We start from the raw sequence: 11,028 nt of genomic DNA on the forward strand, positions 1-11,028 counted from the left end.
AATTTTATTAATCTTGCCTGTGGCCTGTCATGAATTTAAAAGTTAAATGCCAAAACAATTTGGGGCCACACGGTGGTTAAGGTTCTGGACTCCCACATGGTCGACTGCAGTTCAAGTCCCAGACCTGATGGATTTCTCTCTCTCCCTTTTCCTCTCTCTCTCTAGTGAGCACAAATGCCCTATAGCAAAATTTAAAATAATATCTATAAAATAAAATAAATAATTCAAAAAATACTGAAATAACTGACAATACTACTAAAATTTTTTTTTTTTTGCTATAGGGCATGTGCGCTCGCCAGACAGACAGAGAGAGACATAGAGACAGAAAGCGAGAAATCACCCCCCGGGGGGATGGTCACGCCGCAATCCTCTTCTCCTCCATTCTCCTCTCGGGATCTTGGGCACGCACGCACACGCGCCCAGCATGAGATTTAAGCCACTGGGTGCAGGACACGAACCACGGTCGACTACGTGGGAATCCAGCGACATAGCCATTACGCTAACTGCTGGTTCCCACTACTAAAATATTTTTATCACTCTTCACTATCTCTTTACTACTGACAGTTTACTTTAAGGAAAATATGCAAAAACCTAAATTCATAAACTGTTATAGTGGTTAGATTCTGTGTCATAAATGGTTAAAAGTAGTATTCTTTTCAGTTGGTAGCTGCTCTGTAATTTTAAAACCATTCAACATTTGGACCCAGCATGTGACATAGTGGTTAAGGTGCCGGACTCCCATATAGCTGACTGTGGCTCAAGTCCCAGACCTGGTGGCTTAAAACTCATGCCGGGCTCATGTACGTGTGTGCCCAAAATCCCGAGAGGAAAATGGAAGGAAGGGATTGTAGCATGGCCATCCTTCATTGGGGGTGATTTCTCACTTTCTATATCTCTATCTCACGCATGTGCCCTAAAAATAACTATTGAGCATTTCAATATGACAAAAATCCATCGTATACAAAACATTAAGGTCCTTCCTATCATCTAAAGGCAAGGATCATTCATAGCAAAGAAAACTCCAAATATATATTCAAAAATGGACCCACTCCTTAAAAATGACATTTAAAGCACACAACCAGAAAATAAGAAAATAAATGTACAGGCAAAAAGTCTTAGCAAGTTTTACTGTAAAAATTACTCAGGTTCCATTTCCCAATGAATAATCCATCTGATAAAACAATTTTGATTTTGATGCCCAATATACATAGATATGCCCTCCATTTCCTTCAGATTTTTATTAGAATGGCATCATCATGTAATAAAGGAGAACATCGTCCAAAGGTATAAAATACTTAGAAATTCAACTGGCTTTTAAACAAGTTTTACTATAAAAATTACTCAGGTTCCATTTCCCAATGAATAATCCATCTGATAAAACAATTTTGATTTTGATGCCCAATATACATAGATATGCCCTCCATTTCCTTCAGATTTTTATTAGAATGGCATCATCATGTAATAAAGGAGAACATCGTCCAAAGGTATAAAATACTTAGAAATTCAACTGGCTTTTAAATGTTTTTTAAAAAATATGGCTAAAAGGTAATGAATTTTCTGGGACCAGCAGTTGGCATAATGGCTACGTTGCTGGACTCCCATGTAGTTGACTGTGGTTTGAGTCCTGGACCCAGTGGCTTAAATTCACACCAGGCACATGTGCGTGTGTGCCCAAGATCCTGAGAGGAGAATGGAGAAGGGATTGCGGCGTGGTCATCCCCCCACGGGGTGATTTCTCACTTTCTGTCTCTCTGTCTCTCTCTCTGTCTTTCTGGCAAGCACATGTACCCTATAGCAAAAACCTTTCAAAAAAAAAACTTAAAATGTAATAAATTTTCAGCATATGGCTCCATCTCAAGGTAAATATTCTCTTTTAAAATTATTAATTATTCTTCCTTTATCTATGCTGTTATTTATTTAACAATCTACTATATTATAGCTAATACATGTGTTTAGTAATTATCATTATGTTCATCACAGGAAGACTAATTTACTTTTGCCCTCGGCTGATTTTTTTTTTGGTGGGGGGGAGAGATTTTCGCTATAGGGCGCATGTGCTCACCAGACAGGCGGAGAGAGAGACATAGAGACAGAAAGTGAGAAATCATCCCCTAGGGGGGATGGTCACGCCGCAATCTCTTCTCCTCCATTCTCCTCTCGGGATCCTGGGCACGCACACACACACACGCCTGGCGTGAGTTTTAAGCCACCGGGTCCGGGACGCGAACTGTGGTCGACTACGTGGGAGTCCAGCGACATAGCAATTACGCTAACTGCTGGTTCCCTGCCCTCAGCTGATTTATAAAAATTATTATCACCAAATGTGTAGAAAGTAGGCTTCTTCTAAGTGACATCCTCTTCAGTACATATTTAAAAATCAACTCAGCAAACAGCTATGCAGTTGAGTCTCAACTATGAAAATGTTTGCTGGAGTTCAGATCTAAAAAGTTGGGATATGTCTGTGTAATCAATCACTATCCCCTGAAAATCTGGGATTTCATTTCCTAGCCCAAACATCCTTACTAGTATAGTCAGGCTTCAAAGAATCCTCTCAAGGACCTACAGGTATTACTGCAGAAAAAGAAAGCACAGGGAACAAGCAATAGCAAAAAATCATTGGCCATCTCAGATAACCTAATACTTCAAAGAAATGGAAGTCTTGAGGCTCATAGTGGCTTTCAGCATATCTAGAATTACTACAGCTTTGCCATAAAATTCTTACCTTCCTGCCAATCTTTTAGCTTAATTTCACAGCAGATAAGAGGGGCTCCAACTCTGCCAGTAGTAAAGTCAGTAACTATGAGGGAAAAAAAGTAACGAACATATTAGCACATTTATTAACTACATTTCAGATTCACACCAATACCAGGAACAATGGCATTAGAGCCAAAGTCTGGAAGATGACCAAGTAAGAGGCTGTATTGAGATGCCAATCTTTTAGCTTAATTTCACAGCAGATAAGAGGGGCTCCAACTCTGCCAGTAGTAAAGTCAGTAACTATGAGGGAAAAAAAGTAACGAACATATTAGCACATTTATTAACTACATTTCAGATTCACACCAATACCAGGAACAATGGCATTAGAGCCAAAGTCTGGAAGATGACCAAGTAAGAGGCTGTATTGAGAGAGTGCAAAGTGAGAACATTTTTTAATATTTCAACAGTGCATGTTTTTTGTATTTCATTGTTATATTTTAGGTAGTTAGGTTAAAAAAAATCTATTTTAAAGGAATTGGGCTACTCCACCAATATCACCAATATTTACCTAGGGTTCTGATAAGATAGGTTTTGACAGGAATTCCTGCTCTGCTACTGATTGACTGTGTAACTTGGACAAATTAGTTAATTTCTTCATGTCTAAGCTTCCATTTTTTATCTATTAAATGGAGAAATAACAGAATCTACCTCATACAAGATGTGCTATAATAATTTCATGAAATGATATGTGAACAATTATTAACCCTTGGCACAAGCTAATAGGCGGTTGATAAAAGCTAGCTGTTATCAAACACAATGATGATGATGATTTCCTTTGCAATTTGTGATTATTGCTAGCAATAGTAATCATGTATTTAAAGACTGCCCATTATGTACCCAGCAATATATTAAATTCTATGAAGGAAACACAAAAAAATAAGGAGATCCTGACCCAGTGATCCTAAGAAGCAAACTAATTGGGAAGAAATGTATGTTACGCAATTTCGGGAATATTTAAATACTAAACACCACAGTACTGTTGGTATGTAAGCACAATAGTACCTTAGAGGCTAGAAAGATCAATATAAAATTAAGTAACTAGGAAAGACTTTATTGAAGAGGTGAGCATTAAAAGATGGTTGTGACTATTTAGCAAAAAGAGAATTCCAAGATAATGAAACACAAAATACAAGAGAGGTGAGACCAAAAAATGCCTACATGAGAAAGAGGGAAAAGACTGGTTTGTCTGGAGAGAAGATCCACGTATATAACCATGTGAGGAGCAATAGAAAATAATGATGGGTAAGTACAATCTGCCTTATTAAAGATGTCTTGCAAACTAGGTAAAGGCATGTTTAGATCAGATACACCAGTTATCAGGCAATGAGTGAGATGGATGAGTCCAACAGAAGGATAGAGGATAAATAAGAAGTGTAATATAGGCAGACAGAACTGTAGAAAGGCTATTACCCCAGGTTAGTATAAAGTAATAAAAAGTTGAATGACAAACATAGCATGAAAGGGAAGAGTCGCCTAATGAAGGAATGAGAAGATCTGAGTTTTAGAAATAGTGAGATGACTTCAAAGTAGATACCCTCAATGACTTAAGGGATGGTGATACCATTGACACAAAGAAGCAATTGGGTGATGGTGAGACAGTCAGTATAAAGTGAAAGCAGGATCATAAATCAATTAATGAGCTAAAACCAAAAAAAAATCTCAATTCTTATACCCCAGTGTTTCTCAACCTGGAGTGATCTTTGCCTCCTAGGAGATATTTGGCAATGTCTGGAGATATGTTTTGTTGTCAGAGCTGGTTCTAGCAAGTTACTACTCATATGTGGCTGCTAAATATCCTAAAATACATGGGAGAACCACCAACAACAAAGAATTACTTAGTTCAAAATTTGAATAGTGCCAAGGTTGAGAAACCCTGCTTTAGGCTACAAAAATAATAGAAAACAAAGAAATCAGGACAGGAATGTAAATTCGAGGGGCAACATTAAAGTGATTCTTCAAGAGTACAGTTCTCCAAAGAAATCATCATTCAGAGAACAGAGATTAAAAGGCCAGGGTGACAGAATTTTAAAGACTGATAATATAGTATGAATATTTACAAGGGTTAAAAATAAAAGGTACATTTGGGCCAGTAGGTAGCATGGGGGTTAAGGTGCTGGATCCTACGTGGCTGGCTCTACGGTTCAAGTCCTGAACCTGGAGGCTTGAAAAATCACACCAGATACATGTGTGTGCATGCCCAAAATCCCGAGGGGAAGATGGAAGAGAAGGGATTGAGGCATGGCCATCCCTCAAGGGGTGATTTCTTAATTCTTTTTTCTTTCTCTCTGGTGAGTACATGGCTAGCTAGCAATCAATCAGTCAATCAACGATACCTATGATACTCTTAACTAAGAGTTTATAAAAACAGAACCATATACGTTTGCATTGAATCTGGTATTACTAAGGAGCATTGTAAAGTTTCCATGGCTTCCAAAGGTAATGCAAATGGATTTTTCTTAGTAGCGACTAACAAAGTTATCTGTCACATTAACAGTGCTTACCTTCAGTAACTGTCCCAGCACCACATGATTCTGTCAGACCATAACCCTGGCCAACTGGGCAGCAGAAGCAGACATTCATGAATCGGTGTGTCTGAGGGGACAGTGGGGCTCCACCAGACAGCATCATACGGACATTCCCTCCCAGCAGAGCCTTCACCTTTTTAAACAGTAACCTTGATTGAAGGGGGAATAAATGATTTTAACACATGCATATATTATTTTTGGTGACACACACATTTTTAAGCTCTGGGAAAGATTTCACAATTTTGGCTGAACATCTAAATTTCAGAATCATGATGATGAGAGGTTAAGAAAGTAACTAGTAATATTTCAAAAAAAATGCCAGAAAAACACTTCAAAATGAAAAAAAAGTGCAGTATCTGGAAACTTTTCTGACACACAGTAAATGAATGAAAATTATGTCAGAGGAAAAAACTTTTCAATTATCTTTGGAAAATTTAATTTATCTCTTTTATCTCCTTACTTTGGAACATTTTGTTTATCTCTTTTATCTCCTTTCCAATGAAAAATGCTTCTCCATTCCCATCCCTCACCACCACATCACATTCAAAATAATTATTATATTCATATACTTACTATAGTATTTTATTAATATAATTAATCAGAAACCTTTATGTGGAACAAATCTTGAAGACCATTTTTTTTGGTTGGAAATGACATTTTCAATCCTCAAGTAGCTTGATTTGAATATCTATCCTAGTTTTTCATGAGACCAAATTTTATAATTACAAGGCTAGTTTTTCTACAATGAGACTAAGCATTATAATTAAATCTTAAGTATTTATTAAGTTATTAAAATTTGTTAAATTGGCAAGATCAGAGTTCAGTATTTGCTGTATAAGATATGTACCTTAGAATAAAAGAGAAATTCAATCCTAAGATCATGATGGTGATATTCAATCTAAGTTAACTTGACATTTACTTATTTGTCAAGATTTAAAAACAGAAGATTTAAGAGCTCAAACCACAGAGTCTATGAAATATACTTACAGATTGCAAAGAGGTGCATCATATCCCTTTTTGATCTGTTCCAATTTGTAATCATACCCTATCTTGAACAGAGTTTTCTGAATATAATTCATTTCTTGGACTTTGCTCATAACATTTTTATAAATTCTATCCATGATTTCCTAAAAGGTAAACAAAATATTTAACAATCTGAAAAGAGTTGAGACAGTCCTTAGTTGAAAATGTCTTATTTACAAGATCTTAATAAAAGTCTTCAATATAATGGACAAGTTTAATTCCTTTTACTATTAAATGAATTTCACTGATTTTACTTGTCCAGTACTGTAAAACAACTAAAAACAAGTACAGGACTTTCTTTAGCTCAATATACTAAGTTCGACTGAAATTTTAAGAAATTTTCTTGTAGTACAGTGAATTCATTCAGAATTATCTTACAGAAAGATACTTTTCTAGGGAACCAGCAGTTAGCGTAATGGCTATGTCACTGGACTCCCACGTAGTCGACCGCAGTTCACGTCCTGGACTCGGTGGCTTAAAACTCACGCTGGGCGCGTGTGCGTGCGTGCCCAAGATCCCGAGAGGAGAATGGAGGAGAAGGGATTGCAGCGTGACCATCCCCCCTGGGGGGTGATGTCTCGCTTTCTGTCTCTATGTCTCTCTCTGTCTGTCTGGTGAGCGCATGCACCCTATAGTGAAAAACCTCTCCAAAAAAAAAAAAAGTTACTTTTTTAAAGGTTTTTGCCATAGGGCACGTATACTTGCTAGAGAGAGAGAGACAGACAGACACACAGAGAGAGAGAAAGTGAAAAGTCACCCCCAGGGGATATAGCCATGCCACAATCCCTTCTCCTTCATTGTCCTGTTAGGATTTGGGGCACACAAACTCACATGCCAAGTCTGAGTTTCACACCACTGTGTGCGGGACTCGAACTGCAGTTGGCCAAGTGGGAGTCCAGTGCCTTAACCACCACACCACGTGCTTGCTCCCAAGATAATTTGTTTTTAACTGCTAGAGGGTATGTACACTCACCACATAGACAGAAAAATGGTGCGAGGGAGAAAACACCCCACAATGATACATGGGCACACCTCAATTCCTTCTCCTCCATTTCTCCATCTTGTCTGGAATTTGGGCATGTACCCATGTCTAGCATGTTTTTCAAGCCATGAGGGCTGGTATTCAAACCATAATTGGCCATGTGAGATCTAGCTTCCTTAACTACTAGGCCACAGGGCTGACTCAGAAAGAAAATTTTTTTAAAAATCCTTCTTTCAAATATATTCACTTATTCTCAAATGGTACCAAAATAACCAACTAAATAGAATCCAATCCTGATACTTTTCTCTTTCTTATTGCTACTTTGTGACTTATGATATGGCAGACAGGTAATAGTTTCTTGAAAATCATAATGTTGGGGCCAGCAGGTAGCATGGTGGGTAAGGGACTAGACTCCCACATGGCCGACCATGATTCAAGTCTCGGACCTGGCGGCTTGCTCTCTCTCGCTCTCTCTCTCCTTCTCTCATTAAATTAAAGAATAATAACAAAAAATTAAATAAGTAAATATTTTTTCAAAAAATAATGTTAACCAAAGTGAGGCAAAGGTAGAAAGATACATGTTGTATATACCCACTTGATATGTTCCAAATGTTGGCATTCTATGGCAGAAATTGAAAAAAATCTAAAGATATGATAGTAGAGAGGGTAAAGTATAGACATCACAGACTTCAAGAGAGGGGAATGGGTGGTGGAGACTGTATGGAAGGGGTAAAGAGAAGACACATTTAACAGACGAGAGTATGTAAAATTCCCTGTCTAAACCAAAAAGATCTGGGACCAGTATGTGGCGTGGTAATTAAGACGCTGAACTCCCACATGGCTGAGTGTGATTCAAGTCCTAGACCTGGTGACTTGAAAATCATGCTGGGCACATGTGCATGTGTGCCCAAAGTCCCAGGAGGAGAATGGAAGAGAAGGGATTGTGGTGTGACTATTCCCCCTGGGGGCTGATTTCTCACTTTCCCTCGTATTGTATCTCTCTAGCAAGCATATATGCCCTATAGCAAAAACCTTTAAAAAAATCTATAACTTTGACTTTATAGAAATAAAAATTTTTAAGAGAGATTTTTGCTATAGGGCACATGTACTTGCTGAAGACAGAAACATGCACACACACACAGATATATATATATATATATATAGAGAGAGAGAGAGAGAGAAAATCACACACACCCCCATGGATATGGCCATGCCACAATCCCTTTTCCTCTATTCTCCTCTTGGGATATTGAGCACATACCTGGCATGAGTTTCAAGCTGCTAGGTCTAGGATTCAGACCATGGTCAGCCATGTGGGAGTCCAGCTCCACAACCACTATGCCACCTACTGGTGCCAAAATAAAATTAAAAAAAAAAAAAAAATTATATAATGTAGGCATTTCTATAATTTTTTTCTTTTTGTATTTTTAGTTTTTGCTATATGGGCGTGCACTTGTCAGAGAGAAGGAGAGGGAAAATGATTTAAAAACAAAAGCCCAATGGGAATGGTCATGCTGCAATCCCTTTTCTTCCATTCTCCTCTAGGGATTTTGGGAATTCACACAACATGCCTGGTGTGATTTTCAAGTTGCTGGGTCCAGGATTTGTACTGCATAGTCGGCCATAAGTGATCCAGTGCCTTAACCTCCATGTCCTTTGCTGGCCTCTCTATCACATTTTAATAAAAGCAACAATAATGACAACAACAACAGAATAGAATTCTTCCTTGAAACTATTTAGAGATAAGCAGTAACTTACAATTAGAGATAAGGCAAGGTTTAAGATATATTGAGTCGTAGGTGAATACATACAAGAAAATTCTTAGACTATCACTAAATGATCTTAATTAAAATTACTTAGCACAAATTAAGAATTATTTCATAAAGCTTTATTATCTATAAATGCCACATTTAAAATATTTAAAATATCAATTATCAGTGTAAATTAAGTTGTACTATCATGAATAAATTTATGGATTGCTCTTTCAATATTGGAGTAAAGTCATTTATTATCCAGGAAAGTAGAATCATTCCTTAAGAAAGTGATTGCAGGACCAGTGGGTGGCACAGTAAGTAAAGCGCTGGATTCCCACATGACCAACTGTGGTTCGAACCCTGGACCTGATGGCTTGAAAATCATGTTGCATACATGTGCGTGCATGCCCAAAATCCCATGAGAGGAATGGAGAAGAAAGGATTATGACGTGCTATCCTGTCTCTCTGGGGAATGCACATGTCCTATGGCAAAAAAAAAATAAATAAAATCAGCCAGCGGTATGGTGATCAAGGCAGTTGGATCTCCTACACATTTGGCTCAGTGGTTCGAGTCCCAGCCTTGGCTGCTTGAAAAACATGCCAAGTGTGCGTGCTTGCATGCCCAAACTCTCAAAACTTGAGAAAAATGGAAAAAATGGGCTTGAGGCATAACTATGTTCCATGGGCTGTATTTTCTCACTTTCCCTTTCTCTATGTCTTCATCTGGCAAGTGCATGTACCCTCTGACAAATTAAAAAGAAAAGAAAAGAAAAGAAAAGAAAAGAAAAGAAAAGAAAAGAAAAGAAAAAAGAAAAGAAAAGAAAAGAAAAGAAAAGAAAAGAAAAAAGTCTATTGCCAGCATCCAAGCCTAGTACAATGTTCTCATCTCCACTCCCACAAAAGAAATCACTATTGTGTAATCGAAATATTTCTCTAGAACTGTAATGGAGAAATCCCAATAGTTTCTTAGAAGAACTCTATTATCCTAAAATCATCCCTCTTAAAGGTTTATGGGAGGTATCAGCAGGTGGTGGAGGTTAAGGCACTGAATCCCACATGGCCAACTGCACAGTTTGAGCCCCACACACAGTGGCTCAAAACTCATGCCTGGTGTGTGTGTGTGTGTGTGTGTGTGTGTGTGTGTGTGTGTGTAAGGCCCAAAATCTGGAGAGGAGACTGGAGAAGGGACTGAAGCACAGCTGTCTCCCCAGGGGGGTGATTTCTCACTTCTCCCTCTCTCTCTGGTGAGCATACATGCCCAATACTAAAAAGTATATAGTATCTGTAAGAAAAAAAAAGCAAGTACATGGGAGTGAGACAGAGTGTGAGAACCACTCAGTAATTCTACTGGTTCTTCCGACATTAGATACTAATTACAGGTGTGGAAAGGCCTCAGTGAGTAAAGAACACAATACAATTGCAATTACTTGGCAGGATTTATTGTTTACATATGAAGTTACCCTTTATGTCAACCTGACATTACATGATATTCAGTTGAGTCACTGCTTACAAGAAGTATAATTTATTCTGAACTTCCATATTGTGAATACTATTGTACTAAATCAATCTTCTATTCTAACCCAGGAAAGAAACAAACTTGGAAAACAGAATCTTTCAAGAACAATTCTCAATAAAGATTCTTTTTTTACAAAAAGGCCTATTTGGGGTCCACTAGGTGGCATGATGGTTAAGGCACTGGACTCCTGCATGGCCAACAATGGTTCATGTCCTAGACCTGGCAGCTTGAAAGTCACGTTGGCATGTGTGTGTGCAGGGCCGAAATCTCAGGAGGCAAATGGAGGAGAAGGGATTATGGTGTGGCCACTCCCCGATGAGTTATTTCTCACTTTCTCACTCTGTCTCTGTCTTTTCTTCTCTCTGACAAATAAATGTATTCTATGGCAAAAACCTAACAAAAAAAAAAAGTTAAAATACTAATTCATCTTTCCCTCTTTGGTATCTAAGCTTTTATTTAAAAAAAAAAAAA

At 37.9% G+C, this 11,028-nt stretch overlaps 1 protein-coding gene across 1 annotated transcript in view; it reads right to left on the reverse strand.

The window, feature by feature from the left end:
- Positions 1–11,028, reverse strand: part of ACSL4 (acyl-CoA synthetase long chain family member 4) — a 45,123-nt gene that overhangs the window by 17,118 nt on the left and 16,977 nt on the right. Inside the window, 3 exon segments of the mRNA XM_006164967.3 lie at positions 2,723–2,797; positions 5,259–5,431; positions 6,270–6,409. Coding sequence (XP_006165029.1) covers positions 2,723–2,797; positions 5,259–5,431; positions 6,270–6,409 — 388 coding nt within the window.

The sequence above is a fragment of the Tupaia chinensis genome, unplaced genomic scaffold (genome assembly GCF_000334495.1).
Source record: "Tupaia chinensis unplaced genomic scaffold, TupChi_1.0 Scaffold143771_1, whole genome shotgun sequence".
NCBI classification, from domain to species: Eukaryota; Metazoa; Chordata; class Mammalia; order Scandentia; family Tupaiidae; genus Tupaia; species Tupaia belangeri.